Genomic DNA, 25,650 nt, shown 5'->3' on the forward strand with positions numbered 1-25,650 from the left:
CGCTCGTGACATACAGCCGAGGGCCCACAAGCGGCAGCCGCCCATAAAGCGACTGAATACTTAGATGCAAAGAAAATATCCATATTATGAAATGTCTTCAAAATGATACGCTTATTATGGTACATCTAAAGTGTGTATATATATGTCAAAATGTTAATCTTAATAAAATGTACTTACTGCTTCTGTAGGTTGGTACATTTCTACACTATCCAGTTATTCAATAAAACATTTATTCCGAATGATATCCATACATTATTTATGAACCGAAATGACTCGTATTATTAAAATTATTGAACCTTAACAAAGACTGCGGATTAAAACCCAGACACAACTGAATTTTCATATGCTTAATTTGTATATATAGGTAAATCATATCAAGCTCGTCGGTGAAGGAAAACACCGTGAAGAAACCTGTATGTTTAGGAAAAAAACGTTCTCGTATCAGACATAATATAATATAATTTTAAAAAATCACATCTACTTATAAAGGTCGAATGCATTGGAAATTTTATCTTTACAAAGTCGCTTAAAATATGAATGATTAATTATATAGTTGTTTATTTTATTTTGTAGTTGATTTTTATTCCTATAAATACGATGAAATACGTAGGGATATGTATAAAGCTTCTTTTGTTAGACTGCCCTTCAATATATTATGAAAATGGATAATGTAAGAATAAAACAATATTTTAAGTTATAAAATGCCAATTTTCATTTGCATATTGGAAGTAAGAGCAGTGGCGTAGCTAGGTGGATAAGGGCCCCGGTGCATAGAATAAGAATCGCCCTCGCCCCGTCTTTAACGAATATTGGCATTCAAAATTATAGATAATAATAAGAGTGGAACAGTGAGTTGAACATATCATTAGTAAGTTAAATCCATACTTCATCTCTATTCAAAGCTCTTTTCATAGCTTACTTTAGAGGGCCCCCAGAGCTCAGGGGCCCTGGTGCACTGCACCACCTGGCCCTACGATAGCTACGCCACTGAATAAGAGGTGAAGAAAATATGTTATTTGAAACGAAGAGTAAGCGTTTAATGTTTTACACAGAATATAGACTAAAAGTTTTCGTAGGAACAGAATAAAGTTTCATTTTTTCATAATTGCTTGGTAGGGCTTTGTGCAAATCCTTCTGGATAGACTCACTCATCAGATATTCTACCGCTAAATAGTAGTACACATTGTTGTTATGTTCCGGTTTGAAGGATGTTTGAGCCTGTCTACAGTAACAAAAGACATAACATCTTATTTTCCAAGGTTGGTAATTGCGCCATTGTCTATGGGCAATGGTGACCACTTACGCCTGTATATAAGATCACCTATATACATCGGATATGCATATTATTACAATCGATGTTCCCAATGGTTATAATACCTATATCAATAAATTTTGTGTAAGATTGTATTATTAAGAATTTTGTCTAAATAAAATAAATGCAATCGATACTTATGATCTTCGGCCTTGAATATTTTTTTAAGCAGACGAAGGATCGGGGTTTTTTGATAAATCATTTGTTATTTGTAGAAGTATACATAAGACCTATGCCAATTTTCAGCTATATGCATATAATTGTAAATAGAAATGTATATTTTGACCGCACTAGAACATCCACCATGTGATATGTTCAAAACTGTTCACCAACGCTTTGTCTTATTATCTGTGTTATAATATCCTGTGTAATTAAATAATTGGCCTTGTTATAGAGTCGATATAAGCAGTGCGTCCATCATGCACCTTTGATTTGCCGCTGATATCGTGATAATTGGAGAGCCGAAGGAACTACTTACGTGAACGCTGCATAGCTTAAGAGCGGGCCTTCAAGATGGGTGGGTGTGGTATAACCTATCTATATCAATACCACAAAGCTTAAAGAAGTCATTTTCATCCAATATGTCTTATCTGCCACGACTTTCAGTGCCGAAATATGGACACGACCTGCTCCATAATATCAAGGTTGCCCACACTCACCACGATATGGAGTTATGTTCAAAGTGTATTTTAAGAAGAAAATCGATCACATGAGATTATCAAAAAAAGAACCGGGGTTGTTGACATAGCTTGAAACATTAATATTACTAACGATATTCGTTATTCTGGTAACGTATTTTGAACAACCGGCAGGAAGGGAGTCCTATTGTGCAGATTCTGGATTAACTGTGGACTCTGGAAAAACCTAGTTAGGGTTAGGTTTACTGATACCGTAAAGAAGGTGGTGGAATCAGACTGGATAAGGAAGCTGGAGAACAAGCAACTTTGGTGCTCTTGAGAGAGGCTTGTAATGTAATTGGTCTGTGATTTTACCAGTTCTTTCCTGGTAATATAAACATTAACAACGAACATGTATAACACAGTATACAATTTGCTTGTTCTGAACTTTCCGTGGTATTAATAATAACAATTTAATTTTTTTTTTAATACATTGCATTTCTTTGTTTGATAGACAAATTACATACCAATCGAAAGCGTGAAGCCTATAGAATATTCAAATGTGAAATGAGTTTAGGCATAAACAGTGGGGCCGCAACAAATATTTGATAGCAACAATTGCTATGCTCTAACCATAATATCCCCAAGGTCATCCGGGGAGAGTTACGAGAGAATTAAAGAGCTCGCCGAGCTCAGAATGGATGTCGTCGTCGGTAATATCGGATAGCGTCTTTGAAGACTGAGGCACTATGATTACACTCACTGCCGAGATGCAGAAAACCACCCGACTTGCACGTCCACGTTGTTTACTCAAACGATCAGGTGGCTAAATACATGAAATACCTAAGCCTCACCCTGGACGGTTGCAGGGGACTTGCACGCTTTGTTGTGAACTTTGGAAGTTCACAACAGTGATTATCTAAAAACTTTGGAAGTTTACAACAGAAAGTGGCCATCTGCACAGTGCATATCGACCGAAACCGAACCGAACCTACGAGGGGCAACCGTCTTAGCACTTTACGCCTTTCGACATTTTGATGGATACAGACAAGAAAGTCTATTAGCATACCCGTTACTTCCGTCAGAACAGAGAAAGTGCGCTCCCTCTGAGTACACTCGAAGCGTTGAAATGGCGGGAACACTTTAGCGACGAAGTGCGTCCATCTCCGCGTGGAACAAATCAAAATTTGTTAGAGTTTAGTGTAATCGGCAAAAATGATTAATTTTTAGACCTAGCTGTGTGTGTTTGTAATTAGAAAACAGGTGTGACTTAAAATTCATAGCAGCAGCTAGCAGTTGTAGATTCAGCAACGTGCAAATGTTGGAAAGTAGGACTTACGAGTCGCCAGGAGTGTGAGTTGAGTAGCAGCACTGTACGCGATATTATTTCTATGCTCTGCTTTACTTGCTTGACATAAATAAAAATCGATTCATAGTTGCCAGGAATCCCTACAAAATTCAAGTATTTTTACAGAGTAAATTTAGGGGGTTAGCGTTTTAAGGGATTTTAGGGTAATTGTTGTTCACATTTTTCAATAATAAAATCTGTTCAATTTTAGTAAATTTCAAAATTTAGTTTTAATGTAACACTTTATTAATGTTTTTAGTGACATTAGAGAATAAATTGATATTGGTAAGGCTGAATCGATTGATAAACGAAGTATTTTATTAATTGATTAATGATTATATTATCTTTGGTCACCGGAGTTTTGTCGTTGGGTTTTCATCAAGCGAAGTGTAATATTTATGTAAAGAAATAACAAAAACAAAAAGCAGCTGATATCAAAGACATCTTACACATTGAAAAAAAAATACGAAGTATACAATTTACCTTAAGAATTACGAACTGGATTTTTAATACAGAAGGTAGTCTTTAGTTAGGTATTGTTATTGTTTTTTTTTTTTTTTTGTAACAATTTTTCTTTAACTACAATTACTTTTCCAATTAATGCTTTTATTAATCACTTAAGTCAAAAAGTTCTTTTTTGTTTATATATAATTCCATGTCCTTGTTGTTTTTGTATTCATAAAAAAATATTTTTGTCAATACAAAAATAAATAAAAATAAAGAGCAGCAAACAGTACTAAAATTATATTTATAAAATGTCTAAAAATTAGGTTCTTAATTATTATTTTCATTTCTGTTCATTCCGACTCACACATGTGATGATGCAATAACTAATTATGACTCATTGACAACCTTTCTGTATATTACAAAACATTGTTTATTTAAAAATAATTAATAGTAGGATTAACTAATGAAAAAAATGTCTCTGTAGGAGTATCTATTCGTAGATTTTTTTATCAGGAACACGATCAATAAAGCAAATTTTGTTATACAGGTAACAAAATCAAAATGCTCGAGGCAGACCTGTTTGCTTATATGAATGACAGTGATGAAGAGGATCAAAGACCTAATTATAATTCTGATGATGAATTCATTGATAATGCGAATGAAGATCACTTTGTAGATAAGGATGATTTGGATAATAACATTAATGTTGAGGTATTCTAATTATACATTTGTATAAACTATGTAAGATTACATGAAAATTGTATTTAAACTTTACTTGTTGAAGTATAAAAAAAAAACAGTTTGTGAATGTCTCACTGCCCACCTTTTGCTGGATATACGATTGCTGGATCTACATATAGCAGGTTTAAACATAATTTTTCCACATATTATAAGATGAATTATAGACACCAATTAAACACATGAAGTGGTGGTCAGTGGGGCTTGCATGTATTTAAATCACAATCTCCATCTTAACATTCACACTCATAAAAAATAAGGAAATTAAAAAAAAATTGTACACATAAAAATCAAAGTAATATATTTGTACATTGCTCGAAGGTATAAATAAGTAAATTTTATAAATAACTAGCCTATAAACATATATATAACAAATAGTCATGTCTTATTATATAACTATAAAATTTTATTTTCTTTTCCAGTTTCATCGAAATGCAGTGACAGCTCTTAATCAATGCCCAACACTAAAAGCAAGAAAACTTTGTGTGTTTAATTTAGACTATAAGTTACATCACAGTGATCATTACGACATAGGTGGAACATACAGTAAGCAAAATCCTAATTTGTGGTTTTACTGTACAACAACAGTATGTCCAGGTGGAAATTATCTTTTGAATATATTTGTGTGTCACCGGAACACAGGTTCATTCAAAATCAGCATAAGCGACATTGAGACACATATCCAGATGAAAGACTTGACAGTATTTTCAAAATATTTACTATTGCCAAATAAATTGATATCAAAAACATTTAGATCTTCTCAAGCAGATAAGAATCATTATATAAAATCATTTTGCTTTACAAAAGAAGTTGTTGATAATCTTCACAAAACTCTGAGTATTCCAATTGAAATTGAACTTACGCCAAAATGTCCAGTCGATAAAGATTTCTTAAGAAAAATTAAGTTGAAACATTGCTTGTCTGGTATGTTTCAAAGGCAAGAAAATACCGACTTCATTCTAGAATCTAAGAATGGAAACAAGTTTGATGTCCACAAAATACTTCTAGCAACACATAGCAATGTTTTAAGAGAAATTATCAAAAAATCAGAATCAAACTGCGCTGTTGTTGATATGAATGATGATGAAATTGAAGTGTTGCTTGAATACCTGTATTCAGTTTCAGAAAAATCTGTTGTAGATGAAAATAGTTTTAAATTTTTAGATGTAGCCTACAGATTCAAACTTGATAATCTTATTCCATTGAAGCAAAGTGAGATCATCCAAAAATTAACTATTAAAAATGCAATAGAGGTAGCTGTACTTACAGAGAAATACAAACTAGAAAGTATACAAAAAATTGTATTCGAATTTATTAAAAAAAACCCAGAAGTACTTGAAACTGAAGGCTGGAAAAATTTAAATGATGTGGTTCTAACGAAAAAGTTGTTTAACATATGTAAACATAAATAAATATTTTAAGTTATAGAATACTCTAAACATTCATTTGAATTCTTAAGAAAATTGTTTTTATATTTTATTTATTGTTATTAAGAAATGAATTATGTAAACTATTGTAATATCTTTAAATGTTATGAAATACAATTGAAATACTATTTCTATACTTCTTTTTATTTTATCATGTTGAGATTTTTTCTGTCTTTATCACCTTGCCTTATGTTAGCTCATTCTTTTTAATTGGTTTTTTGAATGCACACAATTACACACAGATACATTTACGACATAATTATAGGCCTGTTAATCTGTTCGTAAGTACGAAGGCTTGCGACTCCACGTTAAATTATCGGCGCGCAAAAATAAATATAACCTAATTTGATTTTATTTTGCCTTCTTTATTCCAACATTAGTAACCTACCCCACCTTCACTTGGGTGCAATTTATTAATAAAGAAAATTGTATGATATTAATATAATTATACCCTACAACTGAGAAAAAATGAAGGTTTCTGCTACTTAGATGATTTTATTTGTATCATTGGTTCCGGAGATTACCCCTACATACAAACATATTGTAGGTACCTCTTTATAATATCAACTACTCATTTCATGCACTCTAAGATATGCTGTAAGCACAAGAGTCACTCATCTCTTGCAAGCGATAATTTAGCCTTCGTGAGTGAATAGACTTAATTATATTTTCTTCTTTTTTTTGATACGGTCAGAATCCGTTGGGGCAGAAAATCTCACATGACTGGAAAGGGTTCAGCTGCATGACTTTTAGTGCTTTCCATTCCAAGGCACTGGATTATAAGAACAGCCAACTCTCGGCTGCTATTGAGAATTTCGCGACAGAATATCGACCAGGAATTTGAACCCGTGGTCTTAGGATTGCCTTATTATAAGCGTATAACAAGTCTAACTAGGCACTCGTAATACACCTGCTGATCGTACTGTGCCTATAAGGTAGTTTTATTAAAAACCTTTATATTATATTATATATTATGTTATACTTAAACATTGCCACCTTCAGTACTGCGAAGCATAATGGAAATATACCAGTTCTTCTAAAAGATAATATACCAATCTTTGCCGATGTTCCTATAATTTTATTTTATTCTTAATTAGTAAAATATCCAAACAACACTTAATGGGCAAAACTAAATGCACTTCTTGAAGTTTCTAGAGATCGATTATGTTTTAATATCATATACATTTCATATATTTAATTTATGGAATACCTAACTTCGTCGATACAATAGACAATTAAATACTTCTTGCAAGAGCCTTCTAAGCAAAATGATAGTGTACCTATATCTACATATATATATATATATATATATATATATATATATATATATATATATATATATATATATGTAGATACCTGAAATATTTTCATCAAATTCGATTCAGTAGGTTTTTAATAAAACAATAACTGTATGATTACTGATTGTACATGAATATTATCTTTTGATGATATTATAATAAATAGCGAAGTCAAATAATACTATTTCATTGCTTCATTTTAAAAATGGTAGATAATATTCTTATGAGTTAATTTCCATTAATCGTTTTGAAAATCTATAATCTACATGTAAAAATAAGAATTTAACGTTTTGGAAGTAATATAGTTACTTATCTATGGTTATAGATCAAAACAGTAAACTTAGGCGAAATATTGTATGTACTAATGTGTAGCACTATCTTAATATTTTGCTTGTTCTTGTTTTAACTTGCCAGAGAAAGTATATTTAATCACAGATAAATTCCAAAATTTATATCTTTTTCCCTTTTGAGCCTAATTCTTTAAAAAAAGTCTACGATATCTTATTTGTTTTGTATTGTACTTGTAATTTTTCAATAAATATCATTTTGCGATTTATATTGCACTGGCAGAGCTACTAAGTTTTATAAGGTAGCGTATGAGAATTTGATTATTATTATAAATTAATAAGATTATACGAATAAAATGAGTGAAATAACCACTGACAATGACAATATTAAAGAACGCGTGTTTACTTTTGCGGACTTTGACCATAGACAAGACACACCTACACTCACAACAAATTAAAATTTCTCCCTCATCCCGAGGTACTGTATCGTCCCGTCAAGCGTGGCTAATCAAGGCACCAAAAGGTGAGGTTTATAATGATTAAATCGTCATTTATACTGTAGTTTTGATCGTTTAAATCGGTAGTTTTGTGTATATTTTTTGTTCCTCTTCCAAATTATCATGTAAACGGCGTGGAATTTTATAGTAAAGGCAAAGAAATATAGGAATGCCAATAAATTTAACCAGACTGTGTTGACTATCAGGCGTTGTGTTTTTTATAGACAATTTCAGGAAATATCGTTTTGTTTTTTACTATTTAGGAAAATGAGCAGCTCGGAGGAGGTATCATGGATTTCATGGTTCTGCGGCCTACGGGGAAACGAATTCTTTTGCGAAGTAAGTGCCACACAGTTTGTGTTACTTTTATTATGTGACTCCTTATTGATTCGATTTATAATTTTTAGGTGGATGAAGACTACATAAACGATAAATTTAACTTGACTGGACTCAATGAGCAAGTGCCTCACTACAGGCCGGCCTTAGACATGATTTTAGATCTGGAACCTGGTAAATATACTTGTTTAATAGGGTTATGTTTCATGTTAAAATTATAAAAAAGCTCTTACATATTTCACGTGAAAATGTAATACATTTACTTGTGTTGTTGCATTATTAGTAAGTCATAGATCTTACACTGAACATGGATGTTAATATTTGTAAATCATTAGCTAGAGCAACAAATCCCTTATCACTTCATAATAATTTAATCAGGTTTTATTTTTAATTTATAGATGATGACCTTGATGAGAATCCAAACCAGTCAGACTTAGTGGAGCAGGCTGCTGAAATACTCTATGGCTTAATACATGCTCGTTACATTTTAACGAACCGGTAAGATTATTATAATTATTAATATTATTCTAAATTAAAAATAAATTTGTTTACTCCATTGGCCAATGAATTAATAATTAAAAAGTTATAAATTAATCATTGTTATTACTCATAGCATAATTTTATAGTTAAGATGTTACATATAAATTATTTGTTACAGAGGAATCGGTCAAATGCTAGAAAAATTCGAACAGGGTGACTTTGGGCACTGTCCACGTGTATATTGTGAATGTCAAACCATGCTACCCATTGGTAAGTTATTTTCATTAAAAATTTATAATTTGATTTTCATAATATTTGATTCCAGTTTAATCCTGATAAAAATGTGCTTGGCTATACTTTTATGTACAGAAATTGGTTTTGCACTTGTGAGAAATAATTTTATTAATAACAGGCAATTTACCTGGTGGTAGGGTTTTGTGCATGCCCATCTGGGTAGGTACATAATACTGTTGAGTCCTAGTTTGTAGGGTGAGTGAGCCAGTGTAACTACCGGTACAAGGAACATAACATTTTAGCTTCCAAAGTTGGTGGCAATGTAAGGAATGTTTAATGCTTCTTACAGCACTAATGACTGTGGCCAGTGGTGAACACATACCTTCAAGTGACCATTTGCCTGTTTACTTACCTATATCATAAAAATATCTTATACTCATATCAATAGCCAATATATATATATATATTTTATACCAGTTTACATTTTGAGTGTAATAGTAGTAACAGTTTTATTGGTTTTCTTTTGTATATGATGTACATGCAACAGTTATGAAAGAAATAAATATAAGAGGCAGGATATAGCTTAAACCTATTTTGTAATACATGTACTCAGCAAAAAATATATTTATGCCTACAATCATGACTACTATAATAACCTTTCTTACGAGTTTCATCATAAATAAACAAAAGAGAACTAAGTAAGTTTTGAAATCAAAAAGAAAAAATAATAAAACTATATGAATATGTTATCTGTTTGATAAACAATCTACAAAATAAAATCAACTACATAGTTTCTACTTATAAATAAATGGTCTAACTTCTTGCACTGATATTTAAATATTGATATTATGATTAAATATTATTTATTTAAATTTTCTTAGTGTTCTTATAAAAATATCATTGCTAGCATGGATAAAATCTTTAATTTTACAATATATTGTATAAACCATCTATTATCATATAATTATATTTGTATTTCAAATGATTTATTTCTATTTTTGGTGTCATTAATTAATGAGGTAGTATTTAAACATTTATTAATGATATTTTAAATTATTAGATACACATTTTTGTGTATAAATAAAAATAAATTATCAATAATTTCACAACTTTTAGTATGATTACATAAATCATTAATAAAGATTACATAAATTGATAAGTTAATATCCTGAGCAATAGGTTTTTATTTTAGTGTACAACGCAAGTGCATGCATGATCATACAATGTGCCTAAACCAAAAAAACCTTATAGATGGGAATATGTATATAGTATAAAATTTCTATTACTTAAATAGTCAACTTTTTCGTTAACATATCTGTTTTATTTCTTCTAAGGTCTATCAGATGTCCCTGGTGAGGCAATGGTAAAGCTTTATTGTCCACGTTGTATGGACGTCTACACGCCGAAGTCGTCGAGACACCATCACACCGACGGTGCTTTCTTTGGCACAGGGTTCCCACATATGCTGTTCATGGTCCACCCTGAGCACCGAGCAAAGCGTCCAGCCTCACAGTTTGTGCCTCGGTATGTGCTCTTATTATATAAATACAATTTTAAAAGTCTCCATTTTTGTTTTATAACTTTCTGTTATTTAATAAAACCTATAAATACAAATGAGAAAAAATATACTCTTATTTCTAATAGCTGTTCATACAGTGCATTTTATATGTATAATATTAATGTTATCATACTTTTTGTATCACAGTCATGCGTAATCAAACATATGAATGTTTCATATTTAATCCACTTATATTATATTTATTCCACACAAATAACTTATTTCACATTAATTTCGGTAAATATAGAGATAAGTCTAAGTAAATATTTTGTTGACAGGCTTTATGGATTTAAGATTCATCCGCTTGCGTACCAGATTCAGCAACAAGCGGCAGCAAACTTCAAACCACCAATCCGGACCCTCGCGTACAACAACGGTAAACGTTAGGGCCGCGCCACGCAGCGCCCTTGCGCTTCCCTTTGATACAGATTTCTCCTTTGCTGTGCAAGCAAAGCCGACGACTCGTGACCATTGGGCAAATACGTTACTAAACTATTGCCAGCCGAAGCTTCATATAAACAATATTAGTTATCCTTTACACCTGGCTGTATATGTTTAACAATACCTTAACATTTTGCTTTATGTTAGTGAAGCTGGATGTTTGTTTTAATTAACCAAATTAATGGTTCCTGTTACTCTTACACCTCGTTCACACGTGCGATGGAATGGCTGGGGGAATCTGTATCAAAATCATTTATACAAAAGGACAATGAAATGTGGGAAAACAATGTTTTATACAAAATAGTGACGGTTATCAGAATGTTATTGTTTCGAAAGTTTTCGTATAACATCTCGTTAAACACTCGGATTCGCAAACTGCGTTATGATCTGTTCTTACAGACTCCATTGTCCATCGCTAACATGTAGATATCATTATGAGATAGCAGCATAGTTTATATGTGGCTATATACATACAATGTAGTTCACTGTTCATAGCTCTACCATCACTTAGATTAGCGTGAAAGTATGTGTTTGTAATCAGTTATTTCCATGATGTATCTGTTAAAGTTTAATCAATGGCGACATCCACAAAGCCGATAATAATTACATCTTATATTTATAAAGTTTCAACTATAATAGGTTTATGTAAGTTTTTATTTTTATATCCATTTAAGTTTCAATACATAAGTCGTTTTAAAAATTAGCGCGTTTCATTCGTGAGGACTTCTTTGGTTAATGTATGGATTACCAGTAATTATAAATAAATATTATGACAACTTTTGGCCTTTTTCTTGCTTATCCTGCATGTGAACCACTTGTCTTTCCTCTTGCTAAAGCTATTTGATGAATTTTTTGCAGTTTGTATTGCCTTGTACAAATTATTAACAATACATAATAACTTATGTGTGTAGCTAGACACGTCATCCTAACCTCAATTATAGTAGATGGCTAATTATTTTTTGTTTTTAAAACATGTAAAAGTAATATTTGTTCATATAGACTAAATGTTGTTAAATTGTTTGTAAAATGCTAATTCAAGCATCTATTTTTAACACGAATACATTTTTTTACTAAAATATATTAATAAACTTGTCATTCATTTTTGCATTTAATTCACGTAAATATAAAATGAACTGAAAGCAAAATGATATTGAATATTTTAATGTAGCGCATACAAATTAAAAAAGAGAATTACGAAAATTTTGAATTTCTTAATTTCGATTGACTGACAAGGTATATTAAAAGATTTAATGATTTTTATATTTATATTTGTTTGCTGCAGAAACGAAGACTACGAGTAACATTCCAAAATGATTGTTAGCCCACCGATGTGCCGCAACCCTCATGCTGATGGATGGCAAGGATAGTGGTGCTGAATTCTTAAAGCATAACAAATATTTATAAATAATACTAAATAGTTTAATTAAAAACATGTTTTAAATTCAATAAAGTTTATTTTAAGTTATATGTATACATTTTCTATATTTTTTACAAGCATTACATAACATAATATCATATAAAAAAAGTATTATCAATAAAAATAAATAACAGACATAAGATTACAAGTAACAGTATTTATAAACAAGGTACAAGAAATTGACAAAGTTCTTTGATTAATTCAACATTGTTGAGTTCTTGGAACATCTCACTGTGGATGGCAATTTTATTGCATTTTATAAATTTTAATGCTGTCAATTTTAAACCCTCAGAATTATGAAAATCAGCCACAGCTAGAGTTTCAATACAATTGTCTATCGTAAGTTGACCAGCAAGAACATGTTCAGAGAGTTCTTTTAGGCTGGCAAGATCATATCTTTCACTTAATGTTAAAAGGTTAAAAAAATTGGCATTTTCAATATCTTCTATACTGCCTGTGTAAATAAATTCCAAAATATACTGGAGGTCCTCTTTACCCACATCAACCATTTTCAAATAACTGTTTTGACTCTCAGCTGTGTTTTCTTTAAGCATTGCTCTAAACACCTCACTGTTGGTGCTAAGTAGAATTTTGTGAACATTGAATTTAGCTCCATCTGCACATTCTATGACAAAATCTGAGCCTAGTGGATCATTTAACAAAGGCTTAAAGTCATAAATTGTAGATACTCTATCAGATATGCTCTGGGGAGATAATTTATGTCCAAATGATACTGCTATGTAAAATTTCATATTCATCAACATTTCAATATCTGTTACAGAGAAATCATAGGTTGTAACATAGTTTTGTGACATTTCTTTACGATTATCGAATTTATATGTTTTGAGATTTGATGTGAGAAAGGCCTGGTTATGTTTCTTTTTAAATGATAAATCATTGCTGCTGCTGACAGACACATCGAATGAGCCTCCAGTGCGATTGTTAATGAAGAGGTGTAATAAATGTATATCAGCAATCATTTCGGTTCTATATATGAACCAGTAGTCTGCAACATCTTCTGCATAAGTGCCACCGATGTCATATAAATTAGGTCGGTGAAGCTTTTGATAAATATTATCGATACATAACCATTTCGCTTTGGCCGTCTGACAGACTCTATGTCCGAATATTACATCAGTATCCTGGAATTAAAAACGTAGACAATTCATGAGTCATATTCACAATTAGCTATTAAATTTATGAAATTAATTAAATAAAAATACATACCGGTACGTCCGAATCCTTCATTTTATATTAATGATTTTGTTTTCCTCAAATTCAGTTTTAAATAGACTATAATATATAATAATTCCTTACTACTAAAACAGAAATTACTTCACCAATATATTATTCTGCTTTGATTCACAAACGTATTATTTTATAATATTATTTTAAATAGCTGAATGCCAATTATATTTCTTCGCCAAAACTATTAAAATACTCAAAGTGTAGGTATTTCACATATTGTTTTTATTTATTTTAGTCTTTGATAGTTAATAGCTTAATTCAACATCAATAATTGTCAGTATTGCCTTTAGATAAAATGTAAGGTCGCGAGGCAGTGAAAAATATATATGGGTAAATGTATTACGTTACTTCAAAAAATGAAAATTAGCGATGACTTTTTTCCTGGCGTGGTATTATAATATAAAAGTTCGTAATTACTGGAAAATCGACCAAAAGTTGGTAATTGAGCGACATTCCGTATTGATTAGTCTGTCAGCTGTCTGTCTAATAATAATTACATATTTTTCGTTGATATAATGATTGATTCAAATTTCAATTAATTTTAAAAGACAAAGCTTATCAAAAGTTGTAAAATAATATAAAAAAAAACATCTATCTTTACGATAAATAAGTTTCCTTCGTCTACTACTTCTACTTCTTCTACTACTTCTACTTCAAATCAAATAAGTATTTTTACCGTTTTTGTAGGAAAAAGTAAAAATTATGTTTTTTTTTGTTTACAAAATCAATAATTAGAGCGATGAAAATAGAAATATTTTGTCATATTTTATATGATAAAAAAAAATAACAATTTATAAAATCTAATTTCGTGGGATGACGCAAGATGTAGAACTCCTAAATTATTATTATATCCATTGGATTATATTTATACAACGACAAATTGAAAAATATCTTGAAATGAGGCTGAGGCTGCGTGACGCAGTACTTAAGTCCGACCTAAGGATAATACAAAAAAATGTAATAACAATAAGTAATGACGTCTGTCGTGTTGATGAAAAATGAAAACGATAATCGACGATTTTGACATTGACAACGTTATTTTATTTGTCCGAATGGATATAATTTGTGTTTAGAACTTTTCTTTTCCCTTTATATTATTTAATTTCCCAGATTTTTTTACTGATGCTATGACAATTATCGAGGCTCTAAGCCTCTTTAAAAATGGTTCTAAACGCTGCCGTGCAAATGTTAAGGTTGGTTTATGTTTTACAAACAATATAATTTTTACTAGTTATAACACACCACATATTTCTCGTCAAAAAATATATTTCGTAATATCGTAATCTGAAAATATGTAAACATAGTAAATTTCACGGTTTTATGTTTGTCTCAAATGTCAATACATACTATGTTTATTAAAAGTCGCTACGCAATTTAAAAACACAATGCAGTGCATTGTGTAACAGTAGTAATAGATATTTTTATATTCCTACAACTCGCTGGGATCAAATATTACTATATTAATGCTTAATTTTCTCATAATACTTAGCTAGGTAGATAACTCACAATAGACCAGCTCATATATAGAAAATATAAAAAAAAAATGCTATTGTCTATTCATTAAATTCAAATCCCTTTATTTAAAATTAAAGCATTGAATGATCATCTCAATTTAAAGGAACAGAAAAGAATACTGAGCAAATATGTGTATCATACTAATATAAGAATATCATAGGTTTGCTTACAGAATAATACATCAGCTCAACCTAAATTTACCTAGTCACCAGTACATGTTCATACATAGATATCAACTTATGAAGTCAGTTGAAATCCATGCACATACCATTGATTTTTTATGTACATATTTGTCTATAATCATACAAGGTCTGGTGGTGAAGAAAAACACTTTGAGGAGGATTAGAGAAAATAATAAATACTTTCAAAAATAGACAAATAATAAATTGTAATACTAAATTATATCTGGAATGCATAAATTTTGTTTTGTTAAAAATAAACTAATTTTTTTTTTAACTGGTGCCTATATGCATATTTTTAATATTTACAGGGAAGCAGAAGAGTTGAAACAGAAAATTTTAAAATTTAACAGTGGTACCTCAATGCTGCAAGATAAGAGTCTCTGGGCAACACAACAACAGTTGCAAAAGGTTACATTACATAATTTATGGAGTAACCTTAACTATTCAAGTAGCAATGTTGTATGGTTTTTTTTCGATTGCTTATTTAAAACTACAAATCCTTAACTTTTAAGACCAATTTTTTCAATAGTCTTTATAGTTCTATTCACTCAAGGCGTGCACCTCGCAAAATTATCAGCAATAGAGTGGTGCTCGTGCTTATAAGATGTTTTAGTGTCTGAGATTAAGTGTAAGAATAAGGAGAGCATAAAAATACAAATATACACCATAATAATACAATGTGGCGGGGTACAGCCTCCCAGCAGTGGGACATTTACGGGCTGCTAATATGCTACAAATGCATACAAGGTTTTATTAGAAATTACTAGCCAGCCAGCTAGTACTTTATTCAAATATATTATTCTTGCAGGTTTATCAAAAGGTTCTTGAGCTGGACTTAGATTATGCACTTGAGAAGAAAGTAGAGCAGGACCTTTGGAATGTTGGTTTCAAGCAGCAAATTGAAGCATTACAGGCTATTTCGAAAGACAGAAAGGTATCCAATACTAATGTAGATTTATTTAGTGTTTTCCTCTTAAGGAAAGTAGCCCTTAAGGCACAAGGGCCGGCCAATTTACAGCAGTAAAGCCTATTTATGAGCTCTTACATAAATTAAAAGAAAAGTTTTCTGTGTTTGACTTGAAACAAGTTTGCAAAATAGTAGTTCAAAACCACTTGGATAAAGTATATTTTGATATTTTGTTGGTAAACATTATCAATTGAATTATGCATAGAGATCATCCAATTGGAGGCTATAAAGAAATGGCTATAGATATTTGAAGTTTTTACTATGCTTATTTGTAGCCAAAATATTTTTCAGAGATTATGTTTTGTTTTTCAGAATGCACTCAGAAGTGAAGCTCAATCAATGCTATCATGGGTGCTGCAGGCAGCTGCGGGGTTCTACCTGTGCCTGTTACATCAGATCTGCACAACATTCAAATTAGACCTTCCCTTTAGGTGAGAACTTTTTTATTTAAAAATAATTATTTCGGCTATCTATCATTTAACTGTAATATATTAAATATGATATTCATAGAATTTAGGTAAAATATTTAAGTAAGTGTCAAGTTATTTAAAAATATGAAATGTAGGAATATTTGGGCCTTTTTATGATTTCGGTATTTCTGGGTGTGAATAGAAGATGTTTTTGTAGTCACAGGACTGATACTCTAGCCAGGAAGCTATGTCACCACGGTAGAAAAACCACATTTGAACCTCTGTATTTGTGATCGAGTTGCAACAGAATTGCTCAGACACAAAAACAGTAAATTAAATGAGGCGCGCACAAACAGAGCTTACGTAACCGAAAGAAGATCTCTCAGGGTACCTCAGGGATCTACGATTGGCCTATTTATTTTCCTCATTTATACAAATGAATTGCCCTTTTAGGGCATTAGCAAAAAAAAAAAAGAAAGCTGTTTCTGATTCACTCATTGTTTTTGTTTTAATGATTAACGTAATAATAGTAAAAAAAAATACAAAAAATGTTTCACCATAAATATGAAAGATATCTACTCTTAAATTTTAATTTATGTTTTTAAAATTCTGATAACTATTTGAGAACTTTCGACGTACACTTTATTAAAATAAATTTACATATTCCGAGCGATTTGCTAATAGTTCTGCAACTACAAACAGTTTTTGATTGATATATTTTATGTATAATACAACACTCTTCTACTTAATCACTTATATCTTTCATTTCATTCCCAAAATTCCGATTTGAGTTAACGCCATTTTAGTTACCGAGTTCATAATGAATATCATAAAATATTTTAAATATCGACCAACAATATCGTATCAATCCAAGGTCAGTCGTATAGTATATACTTCTCATGTCACTGGAACAGGATATAGATGTGGAATAGGTATTTAACAATAGTTCACATTGTAACCCACTACGAAATTTATTAGTCATGTTAATAGATCCTTAATTGGTATACTCCATAAAAGGGCATGTCTTATGGAACATGATATGATAAGGGGCTTCTATTGTAAGTATATTAATACATTAATATTACTCCTATATATGAGTCTAATATATATATTAGCTAATTCAAAGGCTTTACCCGTGGGCAATTTATAAAACGTTACCTATAGCACACAAACCATCATCCTCCAACACCATCGAGGGGTGAATTAATATAAGTTGCCTAGTCCTTCGCCGGGACTCAAACTGTCTCCATACCAAATTTCATCTAAATCGGTAATCGGTGGAAGAGGCGGAATTCTATATATACGTTAAAAACAGTTAAAAATGCTTAAGTTGGTTTTCGATGAGTAATTTTATTATACCGATTATTTTCAGAGGTATTGTATTTATTTCTTATGTAAACCGGTGATAAATTGTTAACAATTAATAAGCAAGTATAACGCATGACATAGACGTGTGAAAATAATGATCAACGGTGATGTTTGCAGACGTCGGGCGTCACTGCTGGGCGCGGTGGAGGGGTGGGAGGCGAGCGCGGGGGGCGTGGCGGCGGGCGCGGGGAGCGCTGCGGGCGCGGCGGCGGCGCGGTACGCGTGCCAGCACTGTCTCGTGCACCTGGGAGACCTGGCGCGGTACCGGCAGCAGCTACGCGTCGCGCACACCTTCTACAGGCACGCGCTCGCTGTGTCCGTTCATTCGGGGCAGCCGTACAATCAGGTACGACATTGTTACACTTCGTCGCGGCAAGGGACAGTTATGCATTCATAATGTAAGACGTGCCCCGAAATACAATTTCTTGCGGTACCCGCTTTGTGACGTCTATATCCGTGTAATGTTACGACGTGCAGCTGGCGCTGGTGTCTTGGCGGCGCGGGCGGCGGCTGGCGGCGGTGTACTGGCACGTGCGCTCGCTGCTCGTGCGCGCGCCCTTCCCCCCCGCCCCCGCCAACCTGGCGCGCACGCTGGCTGCCGCCGCCGGGTACCTACACAATTGTTTATTAAAAAACGACGTACTATTAGTTGAATCTCTGGGGCTAGGTCAATTTTATACATGTACAGTATTTTTTTCAAGATTTCAGATACGCAAAATATTACTGAATACTATTTTCAAAACATCGAATAAAAAACCATAATCTCAACTTCCCAAGTTTCACTATAAGTGTTGGACTTAGAAAAGTAATGATTAATAACTGAAGAAAAGCCCTCATTTTGAATGAAGATTTCAAGTTATCCATCTTTTCCAAATATATAAATATATTTCAGACATATCATACGCTTTTACCCGCAGCCGTGACGTCCGCGAGGCGGCCCCGCTGCCCGTGCTGCCGGGCCTCGCCAGCAGCAAGCCCAGCGCGCCCGACGTGCCCGACCGCCTGGACTCGCACTCCTACGTCAACGAGCTCGTGCGCGCCGTGCACTACTTGCATAGCGTGGAGCAGTAAGTGTTGACACGTACCTACATTAAATAAATATTCAAGGATAAATAATCCCAAAACAGATAGTTGCAAGAAATGCTGTGGACTGTTTGGCACGATCCCCCCACCCCCAGGCGTCACAGTAACTAAATTCTACTTACTATTTAACTTCTATTGTGATATAATATGCTATTGAATGCCACGAATGCAATTCAACAATGATCCTAATGCACTTTAAAATTATTTCTAGGTTGGAGACGGCGGCGGAGTTAGTGGCCATCCTCAGCACTTCGCTGTCACCGCTCATAGCTACCGATAGCTTCGACTCGATGACGCTCATAAAGGTAAAAGATGAACGATGGATGTTACCAAAGGTACACTGTTAAAGGTTTGTACTTAATATTAAGTTTCATGCCGACTCCGAACATAGAGCGAAATTAAACGGTATTATTTTGTGTATAATGTAATGTATTATATATAGCTGCTTAAGAATAATAAAAAATATAAAACTCTATTTCAAGTTTTAAAAGTCACGAACTTGGCAAATCATTATTGCAAGCAATATGCGCTCACAGATGGCCTGCGTGCTGATATGGCTGGTGCAGTCCACCACCGAGGACTTCGCGGTGGAGCTGAGCGCGCTCAGCGAGGGGGAGGCCACCGCGGCGAAGCTGGCCGCGGCCCTCGCCGAGGCCGTGGTGCTGGCGCTGCTGCTGCCAGCCTGCGCTAGCGACGAGCCGTCAGAGCGACCGTTGCCAGCACGTGAGTATAATACGGAATCTTGTTTTTTTAATATGAAAGTCTTATTTCTTTCTCATAGTAAATCATTATTTTATTATATCAATATCCAATGTAGACCTTCCTTCGTGTATCGAACTGAGATACGTTTTCCAATAACCTGTAGTAATCGAATACATCCGCAGTGAAGGTGTGGCTGCAGTGGGCGAGTGCGCGGAGGGAGGTGGCGCAGGGGTGGGGGCCGGCGCTGTGGGCTGCGCTCGCGCACCACGCAACGTGTCTCGCGCAACACGCGCACACGCACGATACATGTGCGTACACCAAACTAATTCTATATAATTACATAGTACTTTTTTAAATCTATTGGAGTTTGTATTATTAAAAGTAAAGTTGTGGATATATTTGAATTCGAATCGAATTGACTAGAAAAAAATAATAAAAAAGATAATATGATATCCTAGATGACTCGGTACCTCTCCCGGAGGACGAGGAGCTGAACGGGTTCCTACCGCTGGAAGAATCATTCAAGGACCTCAAATTCAACAATCACTCGAATTGGGATTCTTCGAAAGTACCAGATACCGATCCGCACGACGACGAAACGGGGTAAGCGGAGCGAACGTCGCTTCGGCCAAGGGGACTTTACGGTCTCATTTCGAAACTATTATAATCGATCGATACGATAACGATTCGTCAAATTCAATCATTAAATTTTAAGGTCACTATGCATCTCACTCGCCCTCGGCCACGAGGTCATCGACGAAATAAAACTAGATTCGTATTAAAAGTCCGTGGTGGCGCAGGTCGTGGCCGTCGAGCCCGTTCGTGTGCGAGCCGGAGCGCGAGCGCGGCGCGCGCGCCCGCCGCGTGCTGCGCCTCGCGCGCGCGCTCGCCGCGCTGCACCCCGCGCGCCTCGCCTGCCGCACGTGAGTACCGCCCCGTGCGCGCTCTGACGCCCGCATTCACTAGCGTCCGAGTTTCCCAGGGGGCACGATATCGTTTTAATATTCGTATGACGGTGCTGTTGTAAATTTGTATCAGAAAATATTAAACGTAATCATCGGACTCGCTGGGGTCAAATAGTACTATAATGGTGGGGATCCGAGCGAGCGAGTGTGAGTCGGTACCCGGTGTGACGTGCGACGTCCCGCAGCGACGCGGACGGCTCGCAGCGCCTGGAGGCGGTGGGGGCGCCGCCCGCGCTGCTGCAGCAGACGGTGTCGGCGCTGGCCGCGGCGCCCGCCCCGCTCGTGCCCGTCATCATCTCCGAGGCGGACTTCAGGGAAAAAGGTGACCGCTTCTACCTTAACACACGAGTATCTCGTGTTCTTTTATAATTGAATGTATTTGGTTTTTAATATTTCTTATCGAGCCATAAAAATTTACAGGCTGTTACTATAAATATATATTTAAAAAAAAATGTTCACGAATTAATCGCATTATTACAACAATATAAGATGAGTTGAATGGCATAGAATGGTACAAATATTCTGGAGGTCCACATGAATTGATGTCATATTCGGTCGTCCACAGTTCGCGAGAAGCGCGTCGGCATCCTCAAGCCGCAGGGCTCGCTGGAGCGCGCGCGCGAGGAGCGCGCCGCCGCCGCCAGCGACGAGCCGCCGCCGCCGCCGGTACGCACCCCGCGGGCCGCACTCGCGCGCCCCGAGGTGCACTCACAACGTGCTTGTTTTCGCAGGAAGTCGAATGCAGTGACGAGGCGGCTAGGGGTGAGGATAAGAGGGAGGTGCGGAAGTCGCGCGTCAACATCGCCATGGCGGCCATCATGAGGAAGCAGGAGGAAACCAACAAACAGGTGACGATGGTTCATAAAAGCGCTTCTTAAAGGATGAGGTGGTGGTGGGGGAGGGTTTTTCATACGTCAAAGGTCGTTACATAACTGGGTAGGATAACTAATACTTGTTTATGTTACATATTTATAAAATAATAGTACAATCCGTATTCAATACGAACAAATTCAGATTCAAAATTCAGAACAAATTCAAATTCCATTTAGAAGTACAACACACTGTGTCCCAAAAGAAACTCGCGGAATCACGATCCGTCACGTATGTGAAAACGCGTGCAATAAATAAATACAATAAAACTAATTTACATTACATTTTAACAAGCTTTTCTTTACTTTTGAAGACGGGTTCACTTCGTTCCAGGTCAAATTCATAACGCCTCCGCCGACCCCGGATTCGGTGGGCGAGAGCAACGACAGCTCGAGCAAGGACGATAAACCGAAGATGATTCAACCGAAACCGATCAAGTCCCTTGCCAACATACCGATCGGTAGGAAAACAGGCGGTATTCTATCGTTGAAAGATAAATCCGCCGGATATCCACATTTACAAAACCCGGACCCGGAACCGAAGAAACTTGAGAAAGACGACAAGAAAGACTCTAAAATTAATCAAGTTAACAGTCCGAATTCACAAAACTTTCAACCAAAGAGAGAACAGACCTCCAGTTGGCCAAATATGTCTGCTCAAAGTTACAGTGATAGTCCTAGGATGACATTCCAGAAAAATGCATATGGTATACAAAACGCAGGTATTATTTATAACCCTAACTACCAAGCGCCGGTGGTTAACAACCAAGGTATAAGACTTCCGGTGGTCAATCCAAAAGAAATAGACGTGAGAACGGCCGCGTTGCAGAAGCAGAGCTCCCGACAAGAGCTATTCCAAGATGGCCACAAGTTTGGCAACCAAGGATATCCAATGACAGGTGGGGACAAAAAGAACTTCTTGAGCGATTTGCCACCCAGATTCGCTAACCAATACCGTTACTGGCAAAACGCGCAAGAGAATCAGTATAATGATAACAAATTTAGAGACGATAGTCCTAGAAATAACTCGCCGTTTAACGCTCAAACTTCGCGACAGAATTGGCCAACGCCGCCAAATGAGAACTTCCAACAGCCAATGTCGTGGTGGAAACCAGAAAATCAACCAAATTTCAATCCTCAGAATTTCTCCACACCGCCGCTGAATTTCTATTCTTCGTTACCGTCGAATATGTCTAATCCTTACACGAATATGCCTTATAATCAGATACAAGGTCAGAATTTGACCCAAAATTTGCCAAACATGGGACAGAATTTAAGCCAGAATGTGCAGAGTAAGCCCGAAAATTTGTCTCCCACTTATCCAATTCAATCAGCTATCGGCCAACCTCAAATTCAAACACTCCAAAATCTGGTTACATCTCCAAATTTTAATTCATCTATGAACACTTTCGCTCCGTACAATCCGGCGGTGAGCTACGATTCCTCAATGTATCCTCAGTTCAAAAAGCTCGGATACCAACCCTTGCAGATGAATATAATGGATAAACAAAACTTCCAAACTCAGGGGAGTAAGGACTCGGACGTCGGGCTCAACTTTGGGACCAACGTTTTAGACATGCAACAAAGACATCTCAACTACAACGAGACCTACGGCAACGAGGGCGCCGCTATGAAAAATTTAGATGACATCGAAGTGAGTCTATGGACTAATAAAATTGATTAAATGTTTTAATTCAAAAGTTTATTCGCGTAAATCAAACCGTACTAATCTTTTTGCCCCGTAAAATACCTTGTCCTCTTTCAATGTGTCAATTATTTTCCTGTTATGTTAAACAGCAGAGCGCAGGCGAGGCGAGCACGTACTCGCTGTTCAGCGGCGCGCCCGACGCCGGCGCGTGGGCGTCGCGCCGCCCGCAGCAGGTGCGTAGCCGCCGACGCGCGCACCCTAGTCATAACATATCTATACTTCTACTACTGGTCTCAGACAGTTCTCAGTGACCATAACCTTCAACAAAACTGTCTGACTTAGGAGATGGGATATACGTCATTGGCTCTGCTCGATTGGACGGTACCGAAAAAATAATTGAACCCCACCGGGGCTTGTTAGATTTCAAAACCCTTGTGCCTTGTGTGAAAGAACAAAGCATGGTAATTCTGTTCAGCTCAATCTCGTGCCTCACTGATGTTGGCGACAGAATGTTGTATTCCGATTTTCACGTATCGATTACCTAATGTTAAAAAATATTCATTTTATTCCTTAAAAATAAGCCGAAGGTTCCGGTAGTATTTGTTACTTGATGATATTTCAATGTAAAGAGAATAATTTTATTATGGATCACTTAGAAAAAACCTGATTATAACAAATTCAAATAGTATTTTGCAAAGTGGTTTTTAAAGTGGAGAAAATAGTAGGTTAACTTTTATTTTAAGTATTGCCGGTAAGATGCAAACGTGTTAAGCAAGAACTTATTCCCTATATGTACCTATAAAAATAAACCGACTTGGTAGTTGAGTATTTGACATTAGGCCTTTTTTTTATTCTCGCTGGAAAAACGCTTTACGCGCTCCCCCCACGTGTGTGGGACTCCCCGGAGCCCTGGACGCCGAGTGCGCCCAGGTACGCCGGGTTTACCCACTAAAAAACCAGCGGTACCCTCTCCGTCTTTCGGCGGGCGCCACGGGATCGCTTACGCTTGCTACCGTGACGATTTGACATCAGGCCTAGCAAGACGCATAGATAGACTAATTTACTGCGGATGTTATAATTGTATACCAAACACGGACATAACCAATTAATTTAACGTGTTTAAATGATGGCATTTATTTCATAAAGGAGTAGTAAAAAATTGTATTTAGTATTTTTTCAAGTACTAATCAATAGTTTTACATATATTTCAGTCTCTCTGGTCGGGCCCGGGCCCGTCTCCCTTGGAGCGCCTGCTGGAGCAGCAGAAGCAGCTGAAGCCCCCCGCGCCGCATTGACTCCCGTGCACAGGGTTCGGTGTTCAGTCATGTTGAGATATGAATGCGTTATATTTTGGATCTTTTTTTCTACAAATAACATTCGGGTTTTATTATAAAAGTAACATTTTTATCGCTAGAAATGTGTTGTATAAATTGTATCAGAACATAAAATTGATTGTGATTTTGTACAATATTATCACTTGATAAGTTTCAATAAAAGACAAAGTATTATAAGGTCTGCTACGGAAAATAACTTGAAATGTAAAAAAAGACGGTATCTTTTACAATGGTTTGAAAAAAATGTGTGTTGAAGCCTGCCCATGCACGCTGCCAAATCTACAAAGGAACATTATTGTTCTAGTGAATATTGATCAGATGTACATTTGCTCAACTGTTTGTATTACTGAATAACAGGGCAGCCGTGAACCAAAAAATATTCTAGTAGTATTTTTGTAAATAACGACTCCTTTAGTATAATATATTTTCTGTTACAATATTACATTGTTATTGCTTTAAGTATTTCAATGTAAATTCAGTCTACTGTTGTTTGATCATATATTTGCTAGTGTCTAAATAAATAGTATCTTTGTGCTAAGTGGAAATCAGTATGTCCATTGTGGGTGGGATATTTTGTAATAAAGTTATTTTTGTTATGATATTTGTATTATTATAAAAAGATCCTGTTCATTAGTAAAGTTAAAAGAAAAGGTTAGCAGTTTATTCCACCACGCTAACCTAATACGGGATGGTGTGTGAATTCACGTGGTTGATTTTCATCCAATTCGACACATGCCGGTTTACTCATAATGTTTTCGTTAACTGCCGAGAACGAGATGAATTAAAGACAAACATTATTTCTATGCGTTTGTCTAGTTTGAACCCGCAACCTTCAGGACTAACCACTGGATTTCATACATTCGAACCACTGAGCCATCTCAACTCCTTAATTAGTTTAAAGTGATAAATAAAACATGGCACA

The 25,650-nt window shown here is 35.2% G+C and overlaps 4 protein-coding genes across 8 annotated transcripts; 3 read left to right on the plus strand and 1 right to left on the minus strand.

The window, feature by feature from the left end:
- The first annotated feature begins 3,627 nt into the window (after positions 1–3,627).
- LOC125071179 lies at positions 3,628–6,021 on the plus strand. 4 transcript variants are annotated; one of them, XM_047681297.1, is made up of 3 exons: positions 3,628–3,810; positions 4,272–4,435; positions 4,885–6,021. In XM_047681297.1, the coding sequence occupies exons 2-3, from the start codon at positions 4,286–4,288 to the stop codon at positions 5,872–5,874; spliced, it is 1,140 nt and encodes a 379-aa protein (XP_047537253.1). In that variant the 5' UTR covers positions 3,628–3,810; positions 4,272–4,285; the 3' UTR covers positions 5,875–6,021. The 4 variants fall into 4 exon arrangements, with proteins under 4 accessions (XP_047537253.1, XP_047537269.1, XP_047537260.1 ...); XM_047681313.1 differs by having other exon boundaries at positions 3,628–3,805; XM_047681304.1 differs by having other exon boundaries at positions 3,628–3,795.
- A 1,869-nt stretch (positions 6,022–7,890) lies between these two features.
- LOC125071450 (casein kinase II subunit beta) lies at positions 7,891–12,436 on the plus strand. The gene is made up of 8 exons (XM_047681708.1): positions 7,891–7,997; positions 8,235–8,310; positions 8,379–8,481; positions 8,706–8,805; positions 8,966–9,057; positions 10,356–10,545; positions 10,858–10,955; positions 12,303–12,436. The coding sequence occupies exons 2-8, from the start codon at positions 8,239–8,241 to the stop codon at positions 12,332–12,334; spliced, it is 687 nt and encodes a 228-aa protein (XP_047537664.1). The 5' UTR covers positions 7,891–7,997; positions 8,235–8,238; the 3' UTR covers positions 12,335–12,436.
- Positions 12,437–12,459: 23 nt separating this feature from the next.
- LOC125071443 (TD and POZ domain-containing protein 2-like) lies at positions 12,460–13,971 on the minus strand. The gene is made up of 2 exons (XM_047681696.1): positions 13,665–13,971; positions 12,460–13,579 (listed from the first exon to the last, which is right to left on the minus strand). Exons 1-2 carry the CDS (start codon positions 13,683–13,685, stop codon positions 12,596–12,598), a joined length of 1,005 nt encoding a protein of 334 aa, XP_047537652.1. The 5' UTR covers positions 13,686–13,971; the 3' UTR covers positions 12,460–12,595.
- Positions 13,972–14,722: 751 nt separating this feature from the next.
- Positions 14,723–25,324, plus strand: LOC125070900. 2 transcript variants are annotated; one of them, XM_047680912.1, is made up of 18 exons: positions 14,723–14,878; positions 15,691–15,790; positions 16,191–16,316; positions 16,662–16,780; positions 18,245–18,473; positions 18,605–18,735; positions 19,045–19,194; positions 19,422–19,515; positions 19,747–19,933; positions 20,095–20,220; positions 20,371–20,515; positions 20,713–20,835; positions 21,063–21,199; positions 21,443–21,543; positions 21,609–21,725; positions 22,081–23,400; positions 23,544–23,627; positions 24,606–25,324. In XM_047680912.1, the coding sequence occupies exons 1-18, from the start codon at positions 14,847–14,849 to the stop codon at positions 24,687–24,689; spliced, it is 3,405 nt and encodes a 1,134-aa protein (XP_047536868.1). In that variant the 5' UTR covers positions 14,723–14,846; the 3' UTR covers positions 24,690–25,324. The 2 variants fall into 2 exon arrangements, with proteins under 2 accessions (XP_047536868.1, XP_047536876.1); XM_047680920.1 differs by having other exon boundaries at positions 23,547–23,627.
- The last annotated feature ends 326 nt before the right edge of the window (positions 25,325–25,650 follow it).

Source organism: Vanessa atalanta, chromosome 2 (genome assembly GCF_905147765.1).
Source record: "Vanessa atalanta chromosome 2, ilVanAtal1.2, whole genome shotgun sequence".
NCBI lineage: Eukaryota > Metazoa > Arthropoda > Insecta > Lepidoptera > Nymphalidae > Vanessa > Vanessa atalanta.

What these genes read in the sequence shown, in the direction of transcription:
- LOC125070900 (XM_047680912.1), top strand. Translation starts at nt 14,847, where the DNA reads ATGGTTCTAAACGCTGCCGTGCAAATGTTAAG. An exon ending in CGCGCACACGCACGATACAT is followed by an intron (nt 20,221 to 20,370) that starts GTGCGTACACCA and finishes ATGATATCCTAG; the next exon opens with ATGACTCGGTACCTCTCCCG. An exon ending in AAAATTTAGATGACATCGAA is followed by an intron (nt 23,401 to 23,543) that starts GTGAGTCTATGG and finishes TATGTTAAACAG; the next exon opens with CAGAGCGCAGGCGAGGCGAG.
- LOC125071450 (XM_047681708.1), top strand. Translation starts at nt 8,239, where the DNA reads ATGAGCAGCTCGGAGGAGGTATCATGGATTTCATGGTTCTGCGGCCTA. An exon ending in GATTTTAGATCTGGAACCTG is followed by an intron (nt 8,482 to 8,705) that starts GTAAATATACTT and finishes TTTAATTTATAG; the next exon opens with ATGATGACCTTGATGAGAAT. An exon ending in GACCCTCGCGTACAACAACG is followed by an intron (nt 10,956 to 12,302) that starts GTAAACGTTAGG and finishes TGTTTGCTGCAG; the next exon opens with AAACGAAGACTACGAGTAAC.
- LOC125071443 (XM_047681696.1), bottom strand. Translation starts at nt 13,685, where the DNA reads ATGAAGGATTCGGACGTACCG. An exon ending in TGAAGGATTCGGACGTACCG is followed by an intron (nt 13,580 to 13,664) that starts GTATGTATTTTT and finishes TTTTAATTCCAG; the next exon opens with GATACTGATGTAATATTCGG.
- LOC125071179 (XM_047681297.1), top strand. Translation starts at nt 4,286, where the DNA reads ATGCTCGAGGCAGACCTGTTTGCTTATATGAATGACAGTGATGAAGAG. An exon ending in ATAATAACATTAATGTTGAG is followed by an intron (nt 4,436 to 4,884) that starts GTATTCTAATTA and finishes TTTCTTTTCCAG; the next exon opens with TTTCATCGAAATGCAGTGAC.